The following is a 17,870-nucleotide window of genomic DNA, read 5'->3' as shown; positions in this document are numbered from 1 at the left end:
ACTCCTGGCGCCTAGCAGAAGTATCGCTTTCCTAGGAGGAGTATCGTGATCGGAATACTCCTGGCGCCTGGTAGGAGTATCACGTTCCGAATACTCCTGGCGCCTGGGAGGAGTATCGTGCTCGTCGGAATACTCCTGGTGCTTGGCAGGAGTATCGTGATCGGAACACTCCTGGCACCTGGCAAGAGTATCACGTTTCCGATCACGATACTCCTGGGCGCCTAGGAGGAGTATCGTGATCAGAATACTCCTGGATCCTAGAAGACGTATCGCCCTTGAAAGAAAGTTTCTTGTTGGAAAGTTCCGAGCATCTGAAAGGCGATCCTCGCCTGGAAAGTTCTGTACGTCTGGAAGGTTATTCGAATCTGGAATCTTCCGCCTTCTGGAAGATTCCGCTTGTGCGGAAGGTTCTGTGTGCGGAAGGTTCCGATCTCTTGTACATTTGTTTTGCTTGCTTAGAATTCGACAATACTTCCATTTTCGACATAGCCCTCCTTTCTTCTGAATGAGAAGGACTTCCATTTCCGATAAAGATCCTGGTTCATCGTCTTTCAGGCACTTTGCCGCCCATCATTCAGGCCCTTCAGGTGCTTTGCGTCTCGTTCAGGCGCTTTGCGCCTTGTTTCAGACGCTTTAGGCGCATTGAGCCTCGTTACCGGAGCTTCATGACCCAAGAGCTAGAAGCTTAAAAGTTATATATATGTGTACTCACTAAACGAGACCCATTATAATTCATTCGATCAACAATATTCTTTAATATCTAATTCGTTCTTCTCAGAATAGATATATTTTCATATACTTCTCCTTTCTCCGTCTCTTCTGAGGTTCCGATAGCCAGACGAGATTATCTTGCATCTTCATTTAATCTACGCCGTTGAATGTTTCTACTCCTTATTCATCAAGACGATAATACCAAAGAGGGACACATTGAATTAGGATGCCTTTCCAATGGCTATCCCTGGCAGTCTGGGACGTTCTACAGAACCTGCCGAGGAACGCCTGAACGGTGGGGGTTCTCCATAACCTCCGTACAGCTTTCGACTTTCCTTCTCCTCCGGGCCAGGGAGCTTGGAAGAGGTCTAGGCCTGGGAGCGAGACAGAGCCGATCAGACGCACCCTCTATTGCAATGGGGAACACTATAATCACTTCTTACCTTATAATAGCTCGTATCTTGAGCTACATTCCTTTATCTTCAAATTGCAAATGAATTTGTAGTTTCTGTGAAGTAAGAAGGTGATGAGGAAACAAACACTACTAGTACTGTTAATATTCTAACTGCTTGTCAGAACGAGGGCTATTAAAGCTTCTAAAGAAAGCATATCTAGTTCTATGTTTTCTGACTTCCTCAAATAGGAAGTTACCTTATTTTCCTCATCAAATTCTAACATTTATTACACTTTATCAATGAATAAATATTTATATTTCCCTTTCTTGCAAACTATGTAATTGTCTACCGAAAACTTCGGTAGTTACACATACTCTATTCTTCGAAAACTTCGAAGTTAATTCATTAAAAGTTATTAAAAAGTTTATTAAAAACGTATGCCAACCCCCACCGATCCAGTACTTCCCTGTAAAGTCGGCCCAGAAGATCGATGGCGATGAAACACGAAAATCAAATCAGGAGGGAAAGCATATGTTTACCTTCCCAGCGACAGAGAGAATCTGATTAGAAAACGGGGATGGTTCCTAGTCCTGCCACCCAGCGGCAGGCCGGTAGATCACACCTGACCTACCTGTAGCGTGTGCCGCGAAATTCGAATTTCTGTCGGGGACGACTGGAGTCGATAGCTATGTATATATCTGACAGGTAAGTTGAATGTATGAAAATATCATTTACATAAATCAACTTGTTATATCCCTTTACGTAGCACATGAAAATTCTGAAGCAGCCAGTGCACTTATGTCCATTTTATTATGCGTATTCCAAATTAAAGTTACCAATCTATTCTACATGCCATTAAAGCAATACGCTTTCTCTCCAAAAGGGCTCACCTTATCTTTTGGCTGATCAGACTTTGAAGGAACAACACGACCAAGCCTTTCCTTTGCAGATGTACGTGTTGCAGGAGAGCCATGTTTTGATTTCTTTACCTTGGATTCAAGCCTTGGTTCCACCTCAGAATCATCTTTGCTACTACTGGTTCTTGGTGCAACAATCTTCTTCCTTTGTTCTGATTTGGTCTTCTTGGGGGCAGAATCTTCCTCTGCTAGTTCTAGACCAAGTTCATCTGTAAGTAATACACAAATTAAGCACTGTACCACACAATATCTAATAATTATAATCAAAATATTAAATGTGAGTAAATAAAATTTTTTTTTAGCAATACTGTATATTCATCTTGTTAAAAACCTTCAATGAATGTACCAGCCATGTTGAACAAAAACCCTTTCATAAAACAAGGGTTTGTATATACTTTGTAGGATCACTCTACTACCTAGAAAAAATGCAACAGCACTTACCAACTTCAGGTCTGAGTTCCAGCATATCATCAACTACATCCTCCTCTTCCTCTTTTCCATCATCACCTGCTTCTGCTCTGAAAATGTCAGCTGAAGATACTTTTGCCCTCACTAAAGGTTTAATTTTCTTTGTAGCAACCTGAGGGCCATCCACTACAGCACTGGTAGAGTCCCCTTCATCTTCATCACCACCATTTTTAACTTTTTCTTTACCTTCCTTGTCTTTTAACTTCTTTGCTTTTTCTGCAACATCCTCATCATTAGTTTCTACCTTCAAGTTCTTTTCCTTCCTGTCAAGTTTCTTTTTCTTTTCCAACTTATCTTTTTCTTTACTTTTTTTCTTCTCTTCATCTTTGACTTTTTTCATTTCCTCAGCCTTTTCTCTTTTTTTGGCTTCATCTTTCTCCCTCTTCTTCTCATCTTCTTTCATTTTCTTCTTTTCTTCCTCAGTATCCTTTTTCTTGCCTTCCTCAGGCTGTGGTGTGGTCACTATGATTAAGAAGACAAATGATTAAGTGGTATATCCAGATTCATTTGCCAACAAAAGTAATTTTATTTACCTTCAAGCAAAAATAAAAAACACAATGAAACTACAAATAATATAATATATGACTAGTTGTATGTTCCAACTTGCATTAATAATCTTCTTTATCTCTGAGGGAAATTAACATTCAATGAAGTACCTAAACATACAAAAAGTATATATGGCATACATATCACAGTGTACAGAAGCAGAAAGAAAATACACACACCTTGTAATAAGGCCGCTGCATTCAATTTCTGTAAAACATGATGAAGCCACGAAGTAAAACGTTCTGTATTGTGTCCTAAGAATAAACTCAAATCATCATCCATCTGGTCTTTTGTCTTTTTATTCGCTACTAAAACCATTATGTAGTCTGGTAGTTCTTCATCTAGAAAACAAGAAAATATTACTGAAGACAGCTTTTGATAACAAAATAAGTCTTGATATACAAAACAAAATTCTGGGTACTACTCTATTATCCAGTTCTGATCTACCTAAACATATTACACATGAATCATTTTTCAATCAATTTAAGCTAGTTTTGCCAATTCAGTGATGACAAAGTTCCAATGTCTATACAATACATACCTACGTATGTCCCAAGTTCCACCAATTTTGCTTTAATTGCAGACTGAAAAAGGAAAGTTTTTGTATTAGTAAAAAAGAAACCAAATGATAATCCATAAAAACTTGAGCATCCAACAGTCAGTAAAATATCATAGCATAATTTGAAGAAACTACAATGTTACATGATTAAATATAGAAAACATTTCTTGGTTTAAATGACTATGATAAGTGAACATTCAAAACTTTGAAAATTAAATGTCTATGTTCTAAAAACAAATGTCTTTTGTTCTACTAGTTATACTATCTCAAAAGGTATGGTGTTAACTAGGGTGGCCATCAATTCATGAAAAATTTCTTTATCTTCTTTGGTGCATCACTATACTGTGACCAGAAATCTTATATAAAATCCACAATTATGGTTGATGAAAGCTCCCAATTTGAATGATTTTTGTATTTTGAAAAATACAGCTTTGTTCATATACCTATATAATTAAATAAAGAGTATATCTGTATCACAGTATACTTGAATGAACAAAGTGGAGCTACGTTGAGACAGCAAGCAATGCTGAAGGAGTCTGGGCTTGGCTCAATACCACAAGAGTATCTCAACAAGCAAGACAACAGATACTGGAGGCTGCAAATCACTGATTTCCTTAGCAGAAATAGCAGCAAAAGATGAATTACTCTGAATACTGAAGGACTGAAAAATTTATCAGTATTCCAGCAAAGCCATCACCTATGCATTGGTGGAGTGTCAAAACACAAGCATGAGCCACTGTCTCACCTAAGGAAAGATAAGTATATGCACCTGAGTAACTGCTGTCGGACAGCATGGGCTGGTCACTTGCCCTAACATGCATGCTCTTATTTTGTCTTGTAGGTGAAAATGAGTAGAAGGTAGAAGAGAGAGAGGGTAGTATGGGAAGAAGTAGCCAAAGTGATCTGGTGGTATCAAAGGCAGAGTACGTAGTCCTATTCAAAAGAACTGACGTACATGTTTTGGCCTTTCTTTGCTATTGCCAAACCTCTCCACTGCAAAGACGACCAGCCAGCAAACTTCTTATTAGACTTACCACTACAGACATAAAGCAGCCAAACATCTGCTGAAGTCATTCACACTTTTTCGCTAATCATTTTTTCTTGTTCAGATCCACCCTGAACAAATAACACAAACACCTTCAATATGATAACAAAATTAAAGAATTTCATGTTGATGACCTCACAGAAAGTTGTTAAAACCTGAATGTGGTTGAAAAAAAGAAAAAGTGCCAGCTCAAAGGATGAGTAAGGAGTTTCCCCCACCCACCCACTTAGCTATCCCTAATCAACCACCATGATATAGTTTCAGTGACCACTACCTACTAGCTCACACTAAGGAATGCTCATACATGAAAGACAGTCGTTGGTATTTCCAAGACGACATAGCCTATATAAATTGCTTTGAAAATTGTATAAACTAATAAGGTGTCATACACTGTGATAGCTAGACAGCTGTACAAACTATCAAAGCTGTACACTGTATTGTACAAATTTAGAGCATAATAGTTCCAAATGGTTTTTACATTACTAAAGTAGTACTACATATGGTTTCAAGTTGTCTGACCAAAGATGCACTTATGTTGGTTTCACAGCCTTCAGATTTAGAGACCCAAGACTGTTCAATAAGCTGCCATTTTATATCAGAACTGGAATGGTGTATCGTGTCTTTTGAGGAAAAACGATAATTTTCTACTTTAAACCCAGACCCAATTGTAAGAATGCCATCCTAACAATAGGCTAGCTCCATGGGCATGTAATTTGAAGCCTAGTTACAAGCCTATTGAATAAAAATCTAGGTAAATTTGAGATAGATTTCATGATATCTAGTCTTTTCGGTAGATTTAGATAATAACTCTGCATTGGGTATTTCTTTGGAAATTACAGTTTCCTATAGTACCTATTTGGGTTGCTTATTAAGAATTTACCATTATTTTTTGGGGGGTCTACTGTAATTACCTATTCCCCAGGGGCTCATATCAACATGATGAAATACATTTAACGCCCCAATCCCTAATGACTTTCGTATTCACAGGAACGTTTCTTTGCAGTCCGTGTGGAGTTATATTGCCTAGCATTAGACCTACCGACTTTTTGTACTATCAAGTAGCCTACTAAGGAGACTAAAGAAGAGTGAAAATAGCTACATGTGAAAAATGATGCTTGTTTTCGTTTTCTTGGATGTGGGATACGCTGATACTCTTAATGTGGATGGGAAAAGTAGGTAGTAGGTAGGTAGAGGCTAAAATGGTGTACGCCGAACAATAATTAGGACATTTCTACTAGCCTAGCCCTATGCTTAATATATATAAAAGTCAAATAACCTTGTGGGTTCCGACAGTGAGCCTTAGGGTTAAGAGAACAAATAAGAAGCCTTTTATAAGTAAGGAGGTCATTAGATTACCTAGTCTATTAGCTATTTGGGTACTAGCTACGTTAGGGGTTCATGGTTTAGCCTATAGCCTAGTATCCCACTTAGTAGCAAGTTGCTTCTTCAAGTTTGATGTGCACCGAATCATATACCTGATCAATCCAAATATACTTACTCGAATCTTAAGGCTCACTTCGGAGCCAACGCCCTCCATTGTCAAATGATGTACAGAGTAAATAGAAATACGGTGTAATTCACTATTATTGGTAATCTTTTTGGCAGGACTCCCAGTTCACTCTCCGTCAAAACGTAAACAATTTCTAGAGATGCGTTCACTACCTACTACTATAAACCTGCGCAGCCACGGCTACACAGAAACGTTCTGTATGATTCATTCGTCGCCACTCGATGCAATTTGTCACGCTAAAGAGCATTTCTTCCACAAATCATTGAAGGTAAATTCTTCTTTAAGAAAACCGATGGCTATAAATAGGCAAATACAAGTTCTGATTAAAAGAAACTCCTGGCATGTTTATAGCGGCGAGGCGAAAGTCTTCGATGATCAAATGGATGTGCTGCTACTTATCACAGCTCTTTCACTCATCGTAAAAAAGTTGAAGTTATGGTTAATCGTGAACTTGTACTGTGGTATCTTGCTAAAAGTTTCATATGCATCTTAATCAAATTAGACAAACGCCAGAAATAAGCTTATGTAAAGATATGTTGTTACATAATACATCATAAATAACAGTAAAATTGAGTCGGAAAATGTAGAAGTGCGGTAGCTGTGATTTCTTAAATTGCCTTTAAATCGATTGTTAATAACATACATCTAGAAACCCGAAAGAGATTTTAGTAAATCATTTTATGTGAGAAATAACTGAAAATTTGTTTTTTCCCTCCCATTTAAATTAAACAGGAACGTACAAGAGACGACCATAATATTGAAAACAAGACTGGGGGCAAATATCTTTATGAAGTTTGCACATTTATTTGTAAACATGTACACCGTCAGTTTCTTTTTTATATATATACGTAGTATACCACTGACATGTTTTTTCATGTCTGTTCCTACTTCTGATAGTTTTTCTCTTGTGATAGGCTTACCATTTTTGTCTTTGTGATTAAATTATATGAAGTCACTCACCATTTCTCAATTTTTAATGGAAAATTAAAACAAAATTACAGTATTCAACCAAATAACCGAGATAAGTCTTTTTCTTCGAGAACCAGTCAGGTAAACAAATGTGTGCCAATTTGACTGAATATCTTCAAACGTGAAATTCTATTTTGCCAAAAAACAGTCAAATTTTAGACAAATACAAAAATCACTCGACTGAAACATCTCCCTGATAAGTGACTTCCTGAAAATAGTGCCACATATACCCAATTCTTCTCGGTTAAATGTCAATGAAAGGAAGGGATGAACTGGCCTCACTATCACAAGACGACGTAGGTCATAAAGGTAGTCAAAATCCAGATGAGGTTTTCCGTTATATTGTGTTTCTTTTCCATCTTTTAAAAGATATGTAGAGTCACTAAAGAACAACAATTATTATGATGAAAAATTTGAACTTAAAAGCTTAACTATGTATAAGAAAACCTCGACTAAGACTATGAATGCAGGTATCTTCGAATCGATTTCTAGTGTTGCTTTGTCACTTGCATCAATCATATGGATCTCTTCGGCGTCATACAATTGTTAGTTGGACTTTTAGTTTTCTGTAAAAGAAAACTATTGAGATGGCTATTTTTCTGTCCGCCCTCAGTTCTTAAAAGCTACGCACTGGCTCTAGGGCTGCAAATAGGTGTTACCATCCTCCCTCCAATCATCAAAAATACCAAATTGGAGCCATCTAAGACTCTGTAGTTTTTAATTAATTTTAGGTTTAAAATTAGCCATGACCATGCGTCGGGCACTGCCATTGGTTCCAACAACATAGGCCTCCCCATAGCCGTGGCTGAAAGTTTCATGGGCCGCAGCTGAGAGTTTCATACAGCATTATACGCTGTACAGAAAACTCTCTCTCTCTCTCTCTCTCTCTCTCTCTCTCTCTCTCTCTCTCTCTCTCTATATATATATATATATATAATATATATATATATATATATATATATAGATATATATATATATATTATATATATATATATGGGAATGTGAAGACATACAAACTAGGTAACCCATTACACCTCATAATTAGACAGATCCCTGCTCTGACGTTCCATCTTTTCAAGAAGTTAAAAGCCATTATGACCAACTATGTTCCAGACAGCCACAGCCTGAAGTTTTATGCCGAGTTCTTGAAAGCCCTAAAAGCTGCATCCCCTGGATAAGTCATTGCCTAGATGAGCGAGTGTCTATTCGTCAACATCGCTACAAAAAAAAAAAATAACAATAATAATCGCCAAATTTGTCTGCAGAGATTCCATCGCACTGTTGATAACATCCCTTGCCCTTCTCGAAATATGTACCACAAGACCCCCTTCATCATCCACAGGGACTAAATGTACGTCCAACAGGATGGTATAGGAATGGGTTCTCTCTTCAGAGCAGTCTTCACCAATTTCTACTTAGGCACCGTAAAATAAGTATTTGCTACCATTAAGAAACTGTCAGTATATCAATGATACTCTCATATGTACCAACACTGTGGAGGCAACAGAGCTCCTGCAACATGACTTCCATGTCCATAAAGGCCTCTATTTTACCACTGAGTACTGCTGTAAAAACATTTGCCTCCTCTTCCTTGTGAGTAATAAGAGCAGCATTCATCACCTGGGTGCACACAAAACTGACAAACTTGGCTTGTTCCTGAACTGGGTGAGCAATTGCACCAAGAAGTACTGCACCACCATCAGCGCCTTCATCAGAAGCGCCTCTCACACTGCGCCTACTGTGCAGACACACATGCAGAGCTGGATTGTGTCTCCCGAGTTCTTGTAGACGGACACAGGACACTCCAACTATAAACATCACGAGATACATCCGTAGAGTCATGGAAAATTGTTACCATCAGGAACCCCACCCTACTACCCCAGATGAAATAGATGTCTATCTTCTAAAGGGGAAAATACATGTAAGACAAGCGTGCCCTTTGGACCATTATTGATCTGCCTCCTAGAAGCCCCTCACATAAGGCGTGACAACACCTCAACATCACTCAGGATGCCCACTTCCCACCCTCCACAGTGACGTGCAGTGAACAGAACCAGCAGGACCCTCCATTGCTTTCGGCAACCTTAAAAGAAAACTCCTCCACTGTACTGTTTCTCTCTCCTTCTCTTTTATTCACACACGGAGACGAGTGCAACTATCAATGTCTGGGAGTCAGGGCAGCAAATCCTACCCATAAAGAAGGACAGAATAGGAGATAATTAATGTGAAGTGTTTACACAAGCTCGCACGGACACATTGCTGGTTATAGTGGTTAGTGTCTAGGGCGATGAAAAATCACAGACAATATCAAATTAATTACTGCCGCAGTGTTGGGGTTGGAGTGGGAGGTTGAGAAAAACCGGGTAATATTCGTCCAAGAACGTTGTGTAGATGCCGAACTGAGACTGGGGGAACTTCACCTCTGCCTCAATCAAACTCTTTTGACAACATTCACAACACAATAATGAAGTTTCAACTGGGCAGTTAGAGACGAGCACAGCAAGAAATCCACTTCAAATACAACTAAAGGCAAAAAATTTGATTATGGTTGTGTATTCACTCACATACCATGTTAACCACCTTTTAACAAGTTTCAACAACCGTACGCAGCTCACGCCAGGAATAAAATGCCCAGTAGGTACTACCATTTCTTGGGTCTCGGTATTATTTTTATACCATAAAGAGCAGGAAAAAATTCCCATTTGTGTCACTGATCTGGTTTTACTGAGAAATGTGTAATATAGAGAAATGTTACAATGAAGACATTGGCTGCAACTCAAATTAATTTTGATTCTTTATAGAAGGTTCCTGGATCTGTTTCCTTAGCGGTCACTCCACAAACACAGTTGCGGGCACATTACACTAATCTATTCGCGTGAGGTACATAGCGTTTATTTTAACTTTACACAGTTTTACTCTATAATCTTTCATTTTCATTTGTTTATTATATTTAAAAAAAAAACTGAATTCCCCTTTTTATCCTTTTAGACGTCTTTAACATTACTTTATTTAATAGTGGCACATTAAACTGTTTATTTTAATCCTTAATCCTTACCCTTTTCTACAACAAGAAACACCGGAAGGTTAGATATGTTTGTAACCTAATTATTACTGTATTGTTGTCAATAAATTATAGAAATGACTGTCAACAACCTATGAGTGTTCTTCTTCTTCCCACTTTAATCCTTAGTCTTGTGTTCACCTTCACTTACCCAACGGTCTAAGCGATACAGTCTCTTATTCTGAGATGGGGTTCCACATTTAAGGTTAGATGGACACCAACATATAAAATATTAGGACGAATTTGGAGGCGCAGATGCTTAAATAAATCTTGCTACGTCACAAAATCGGACATCAAGATTTTTAGCGAGCTGCAGTTGCAGTAAGTTATTTATTTACGACTACCCAGTACCTACCTAGCTAGTTCTACTAGTTATTTTAATTACCTACTAGATATTATATACCTAGTACTCTTTCCGTTTTGTAGCTATTCTAGGTAATAAAGACAACATACCTTATACCTTTATTTTTATGGGTAGGTAATAGACCTACTACCTAGTAGTCACGGATTTCATGGCACCAGCAAGTTATTATGGGGAAACATCAGTACAGGCCAACCCTCATCACGGTAGACGGGTCTTATTCACTCGATATTTAATTGGTGAAACATGAATACAATTGCAACTCTAAGCATACCATTTAAAAGACTGAAGTTCGTCAACATATTGTGATATATGAAAGCCCCATACGAACTAAAATAAGCATGTGAGCTCTTCGTAAAATATGTTTTCATGGCAGTTTTGAAATCCAATATGGCGGCTACGTTTTTCATGGACGGTTCTCATCAGTGACGGACACCATCTTTCCCCAGCCTTCCCAGCACTCATTTGAACAATGTTAGCGTATGTATGTAACGTTTATTGATCTTACTCAAGATTGCAGTTGTAATCAGCACAATAAACAACATTTTGTTGCCTATATTAGTGAAGTATGAAACTTGTTATTCCCGGGGTTATGGTTGGAACTGAATTCATTCTTACCTTGTAATCGGCGGTTTTTTTATCCTTACTGCCATCACAACTGAAACTCCACAGTGCTTATTTGATTGTTATTATACACATTTTGGTCTCAGTTCACTCCACATTGCACTTTAAACCCGTTGCTGTTCCTGGTTTCTAAGCGCGCGCGCCATAAACACAATTACAAACAGCAGACGACGACAGACGACGACAGACGACGAAACTGCAAAGTTTTATTCCCTAAACTGTTTACTTTACTCGTTATTTAGTTTAAATTTACATTGTTATTTAAAATTTTGATTTAATTCATGTATATTATCCCTTTTTTGCAACCAAATTACCCCGAAAAATTACAGATATTTCTAACGTAGATAAAATCAAATGTTTCTAACGTTTTCGTACATCTGGCTGCCGAAAACCATAGAGGAACGAAGACGGAAAAGTGCATAGAGGAACGACTACGTTTTTTTTTTTTTTTTGCTTTTTTGTTTTTGCTAGCACTTTTCATTGATTTCAGTCTTTATTAGTATTTTGAATTTCTTAAATAATCGTATGCCAGAAATAAATGTAACCTTTAATGTTTGCATGCTTTAATGTTTGCATGCTAAGAATGCAAAATCATCGTTGGCCCACATTAGTGGAGGCTTCACACATACGGCCGTTCCATTATCCTGTTAAGCGTCCGCCCTTGATGAGCTCGCTGCTAACGTACCGTTCACGCTTTTTTTGTAATCAGGGATCATAGCACTGATGATAGTTTTTCAAAGTTAATATTGATTTTTATGCTTGTTATTCATACTGTAATTAACTGTTGGAAATTCTCTCTCTCTCTCTCTCTTCTCTCTCTCTCTCTCGTCTCTCTCTCTCTCCTCCCCCTCTCTCGGAGTCCAGTCACTCGGCAAAGAAAAGAAAAGTCATCTTCACTCCGCAATTGAAGAAAAGTTTGTATCATCACTGGAGGATTCAGAACTAGAGCTCTCATCATCAAATAGGTTATCAATATCACACTCCTCATCTAGTATTTGATTGATCTCACCTAAAGAAATATGCCTCCTCTTTGGACATTCATTGTGAAAGACGCGAAATCCAATTTGTCTCGATAAACGCCCGAGCGTATTGAAAGAAAACCAACAGGGACAGGCAGTTTTCTAGCATAAGCGACCACCAGGAAAGAGTTGCCAGGCTGGAAATAAGTTTCCCATGTGCTGAGAGTGTTACCAAATGATGTTCCTACACTTTCTATGCGAGTAAACGTATTATTACGGGCTGACGACTTGACAAGCACAGTTAAAGTCTTGAACGTAATATCCCGTTGAAGGCGCTACCGAGTAGATCGCGGTAAACGTATTATTACGTGGGTGACGCTTAACAGGTTATAAACTGTTTCCATGAATTCTAGTTGTCATAGTAATGCAATAATGATAAAATTGCTTTATATTTATGTATATATACTTCCAATACATAGCCTAATTTCACCAATTTCAACGTTTTGTGTGTAGTCTTATACCCAGTTGGAGGGTCAACACATACCGAATGGCAACAGAGAGAGAGAGAGAGAGAGAGAGAAAGGAAGGCGGAGGAACGAAGAAGAAAAGGGGAGGGGGGGGGGGGGTGGGGGGGGGGGGTTGGGGAGAGGGTAGGTGGAGCTTTATACGCGTGTTCGTATCCATTTCTGCATAATGGAGTTTTTGTCTCTTGGTACAAGGACAAGTGTCGTTATTCTTTACGATTAGTGATTCACGATACCCTTATAAATTACGGCACTGGGTGTAATGCACTATAGCAAAATCTCGTTCTGTTAAGAGTGTTCGTTACAGAAATAGGTATTGCCCAAAAAACCTGCTTGCACTGTCTCTGAAACCCATAGTAGACATGCTGCTTAGTTGTCAATCAAGTTTTTATAACCAAGTATTTTTTTACAAGCTAGCTATTGAATAAATTTTTATTTTTCTCAGTCAAAACATATGCCCCTCAATGCTAACTTTCCTCTTTTAACGACTTTCTGGTCATTGCTAAATTCGGCCCCATAATTTCTTATGGTGCGAAAACAGACAAGAGGCCCATGGACCGAAAACGATTGCGTCACACTACGGCGATAATCAGCAGTAAAACATCTTCATATATCCAAAAAGAAATAAATAATAAAGATATATGCGCATTACGATTATAACAATTACATGTATAGCTGATAACAATCTGCATGAATAACTGGTAACTGTTCTGCAATGACAGTTGAGTATAGCAATTATTTACAATAGATACGAAAGTCAAGATGTCGTGACGTCATAATACAGAACTTGAAAGAACGTTCTAATTCAGAAAAATAATTACTTAAATTTGAGTCAGAGTCGAGTTACTTTTTCAATAACGAATATTTTCAAATTAATCATCATAAATATGTAAAATATTGATGTTTTACTACTTATTTAAAAATTAGCCAAGAGCACGCTTCTCGTCATCTTCTACCCCAACAGCTGTTTACGCCTGGCTTGTTGTTGATGAGAAATCGTGTTTCGATTGTTGTGATAAAAGTGCTCCAGCGTCTGTGGGTACAAGTGGTGTGCGGATTTATCACAGGAAATGGTTAGTTTATTGACACAAGCTACTCCGTAAACATCGAGATGGCGTCAATCTTCGAAACATTTTTTAGTTGTAAGTAAAAATTTCTAAAGCGTTTTGGTGAGATTTCCACTGCCGTGGGCGCCATTTTCAGTACCCTCTGTTTAAATCTGTTTAAATCTTAAAATTTGGCCTTAATTTCTAACTTTGGGGAAAATACTTACTTCGAAAGGAGAGTAGAGGTCTTTAGCTCCGTTTCTCACCAACAACAAGTCGCGACTGATGCCCTCTCGGGTGTCAGGACGCGTTATAATGTACTTTTTCGGAGGGTGGCTTGCACTGATGGTAGCTGGCCTGGCGTGGCCTGCTTTGATGTTTTACCCTAGTAAAGTAAGAACTAGAAGGTTACGTAATGATAGCCTAACCTGTCACAGCATAGTCAAACAATTGGCTAGTAAGGATGCGGTTAGGGTGGAATTAGCGAGTCATAAATAGCTAGTAGGTATTATATGCTACCTAGGTACTACCGTATTCTTGTGAGATGCTACCTACCTACCTACCTACGTAGGTATTAGGTATCCTTAGGCATTGAACTTACGGCAATCAGGCTAGGTAGGTAGCCCCTAGGTAGCAGGTGGAGTGTCTGGTAGCTTAGGTACCTAATTCCTACCTATGTAAATGGAGGGGTCCCGACTCACATGAATGTTGGGGAGGGGTTTCCAGGACACAAAATCTCCCACACACCCCTTCCCCAGCTAGGTGATGGTAAGGCATCCTAGTTAAGGTTAAGGCTGGGTTGGTCTGGGGTACCTACCTAATGTAGTAGTAGTATTGGAGATGGCCACATGAAGTTGTATTTTATCTTAATATAGTAGTAGGCTACTGCTATTTAATTTTTTGTTTTACTGAAGAATAGCCTACCTACTACTATGGAGAAGTTTGTAGGAAGGTAGATCTAGGTAATGACTGCATTGGGTAATCCTTCTAGCTGTTCGTGGGGGCATCTGGTAAGCATCCCCCTGCGAATATGGGGGAACTACTGTAATTGTTTGTTTTCATTCAGTATTTGGAAATTAAATTTAGGTATTATAAGATTTGTAAATAAATCGCACAATTGATGCAGATTGGGTAATTCTACAGAATATTTCCGCACGGACTGCAAGGAATGTAACCGCGGATACAACATCCACTTGGAATTGGGGCGTCCAATGTATTTCGCCGTGTTTAGTACTGGCCCCCGGGGGTTAATTACAGTCATCCGAATAAATATTACTTAAGATTCTTGTTCAGGAGGTAAAACTGTGTAGAAAACTGCAACTGGCATAGTCTAGGCCGCCGCAGAATAGTACTGCAGATCTACCGCAGATTGTTGTTTTTACCCTTTCGTGAATTTTCATTTTTTTAATGAATCTGATATTTTATTTTGCTTGAATGAATGAGGGCTAGGTATGTGACTTATTCAGTTGAAGGAATTGTGACCAAGACTTTGACCTCCATTTATAAGTTTGGAATTTATCAAATTCTATTATGATAAACTACTAGATTATCATACTAAAGTGATTCATCCTAACATATCCTATTCTTACCCCAACCTAACCCAAGACATTAAAATAAAAATGTGTAATTAAGGATGTTCTTTAAATGAACATAATACAGATTACAGAATTACAGACCATTGCCTTTTATGTAGTATTTTAGCTCAGCATGAGTCAGTAAATGTCATTGAAACTTGGTAATTCAAGTTTTCATTTGGATGTAGGCAAATCCACACTCATCTGCCATAAACCAATACTTTTTTTAGTCGAGGATGAGTTATAGTGCCTTGCTGTGCTCTGAGCAACCATCACATTGAGATGCCTTTCTCTTTATTGTATATATGGTGTTTATGATTTTTTGTTCAATATATTTTTGAACGTGATAAAGTGAACATTTACTATCAGTTGTTTTTCCATCACTTCTCCAGGAGTACTTCCATTTTGTTTGTGATGAAGTTGTCCATGTGCTTATGCATATGTTCACCTTGGTGTTGGCTTGCACCCATTCACAGGTTTTTATGATTGGCTAGTTTTTGTCTCTTTGGAGGTGCAGTTGCTCCTGGAGAGACAGTCTCTTCACATTTTGTCATGACCTTGTGATTTGATCAATTTGGAGGTGTCAGATCTCATGGCCAAACAGTAGGCTAACTTCTTGCGCATACTTAAACATAGCAGCAGCAAGAATCTTGGCTTCAGATTCTTGTGTTAGCAAGCTCAATGAATTGTCAGGTGCAGCTCTTGTTTTGATACGATGAACCAGTCCAGCTCTAGTAATTAATTCTTGGTAACTGGTCATCCTTCGAGAAGTTTATCTTGTGTAGGCAACTCCACCTGCATTCATATCCGTGTCACTAAAACAACATTGGTCAGTCTCAAGTGACCCTGCCTCAGCTTATGCCCTTGAGCAGGCAGCTAAGGGAGGACCTTGCTTGGTGGCTGAATGACAGGAACCTCCTTGTGGGAGTTCCTTTCAAATTTCCACATCCGGAGGTGCCACTGTTGTCAGACACATTGAAGAAAGGATGGGGCACATACCTGAGTAGCCAGTATGCATTTTGGAATGCAAATGGTGCTGCTAACCTTGCAAGTATTTCACATTCCTGTGGTGAGTCACTTCACAGTGTTGATAAGCAACAATTTGACTGTAGTGGCTTATGTCAGCAAGTAGTTGGGGGAGAGTTCCCTTCACCACTTGCCAATTGGTTCTCCAAGGATTTCCTTTTCAATTGGGATTTGTGACACATCTCACTCGTGCTCAGGTGTATATCACTTTGCCATCCCCATGCCAGACTGAATAGGAGGTTACAGGAGTCTTCACTTCCCTGCTCACTATGACATTTCAGGATAGAGATTTGAGTTGCCAGTCAGTTGAGAGACAACTCCCGCCTAAGGAGTGGATCTACGTAAAAGGTGATAGCTTGTCAAATCAGAGCCTATCATCATAATCCCATCTCAACCACCCCACTTAGTCCCTGATGCTGGTAACAACTGATGAGTGCATTTATTTCCCCACTTACCCACCTACCACCAGCTAACCACCCTATTTAGTTTCAAAGACTGGTTCTGTGTCATGCTCAGGAAGTTTAAATAAAAGGCTATGGTTTGTGTACCCTTGAAAATACAAATTACGTATTTTAGAAAATTTTTACTTTCTAATTGGTCTTATTTTTCTTAATATTTTCTTTTCCAAAGTTATTGTTTATTCTTTTATTGCATAAAAAGTTTTTGGCTGTAAGTGTCAATGGACATTAATTAAGATATGCATAAGCTCTTTATTTTTAACTCAATATTTTGTCACATATCTCAGCCTTATATCCTGTACATTTTATATTATATAATGTTGAAAGAACTAAATACCTCATATGAGAAATTTTAAAAATATCTTTCTTCAAGAAGAGACATTCACTGGTTATAAACAAGCACATGACTATACAATATTATGCATTAGTGAAAGAGTGAGTAGAATTCTTGAATTCCTTTTGTATTCAGAGTTCAACAATGGGTGGTTGGAAGCTGGAGATTGCCAAGATGGCCATGTACATGAGCTTTCCTGTGGCTGTCTTTTACTTCTTCAACCAACCACAATATTTTGAAGATTGGGTTGTCCAGATGAGAAGAGAACTGTATCCTCCATTGGAGAAAATGCATGGGAAGGTAATGAGATCACAGCTGTTTTTACGGTGCTGTGATTATCTTTTTAATATATGTAGTAGAGAATTATTTGCAAGGCATGAATTAAGAATATTTGACAACTGAAAGCTTAACGTACATTTTTATGAGCTTTATTGTGGATAAAAATATTAATACTCTGAACATTTTACAATGAATATTAATAATTTATACACTGAATATTTTGCATTGAATATTAATAGGTAATAGGTAAATGTATGCTGTTTGAAATATACTGATATGCTTTATGGTGAGATTTATTTTATAAATTCCCTTCCAGGAAATAGAAGAGTGCATAAGAAAAATGCACATGAGGAAGGAAAAAGAACTTCTTAAAGCTTTGGAAGAAGAGGAGAGGGCATCAAAGTAGTTTACTTTGTGAACATCACAGTGTGTGTTGTAAATAGTGACAGTATTGAGAGATGTATGGTTTTTGACTGAATAAAGTACAGTGTTGTGTTTGGATAC

General features: G+C 38.2%; 2 protein-coding genes across 2 annotated transcripts in view; one reads left to right on the top strand and one right to left on the bottom strand.

Moving 5' to 3' along the window:
• Positions 1–6,334, bottom strand: part of LOC135209690 (zinc finger CCCH domain-containing protein 14-like) — a gene marked incomplete at its 3' end in the record, with an annotated part of 33,496 nt that extends 27,162 nt beyond the window's left edge. The window contains 5 exon segments of the mRNA XM_064242440.1: positions 1,997–2,232; positions 2,465–2,953; positions 3,217–3,378; positions 3,579–3,621; positions 6,140–6,334. Of these exon segments, the coding sequence (XP_064098510.1) occupies positions 1,997–2,232; positions 2,465–2,953; positions 3,217–3,378; positions 3,579–3,621; positions 6,140–6,178 (969 nt within the window).
• A 3,978-nt stretch (positions 6,335–10,312) lies between these two features.
• On the top strand, positions 10,313–17,861 carry LOC135209688 (protein PET100 homolog, mitochondrial-like). Its single transcript, XM_064242439.1, has 3 exons — positions 10,313–10,502; positions 17,223–17,387; positions 17,683–17,861. Exons 2-3 carry the CDS (start codon positions 17,232–17,234, stop codon positions 17,770–17,772), a joined length of 246 nt encoding a protein of 81 aa, XP_064098509.1. The 5' UTR covers positions 10,313–10,502; positions 17,223–17,231; the 3' UTR covers positions 17,773–17,861.
• Positions 17,862–17,870: the final 9 nt, after the last annotated feature.

Source organism: Macrobrachium nipponense, chromosome 38 (genome assembly GCF_015104395.2).
Source record: "Macrobrachium nipponense isolate FS-2020 chromosome 38, ASM1510439v2, whole genome shotgun sequence".
NCBI classification, from domain to species: domain Eukaryota; kingdom Metazoa; phylum Arthropoda; class Malacostraca; order Decapoda; family Palaemonidae; genus Macrobrachium; species Macrobrachium nipponense.
This window is presented reverse-complemented; position numbering and strand designations above follow the sequence as displayed.

Excerpts from the sequence above, each read along its gene's own strand:
- LOC135209688 (XM_064242439.1), top strand. The coding sequence starts at position 17,232 with ATGGGTGGTTGGAAGCTGGAGATTGCCAAGATGGCCATGTACATGAGC. Across the intron at positions 17,388-17,682 it reads TGGAGAAAATGCATGGGAAG|GAAATAGAAGAGTGCATAAG; the intron begins GTAATGAGATCA and ends ATTCCCTTCCAG.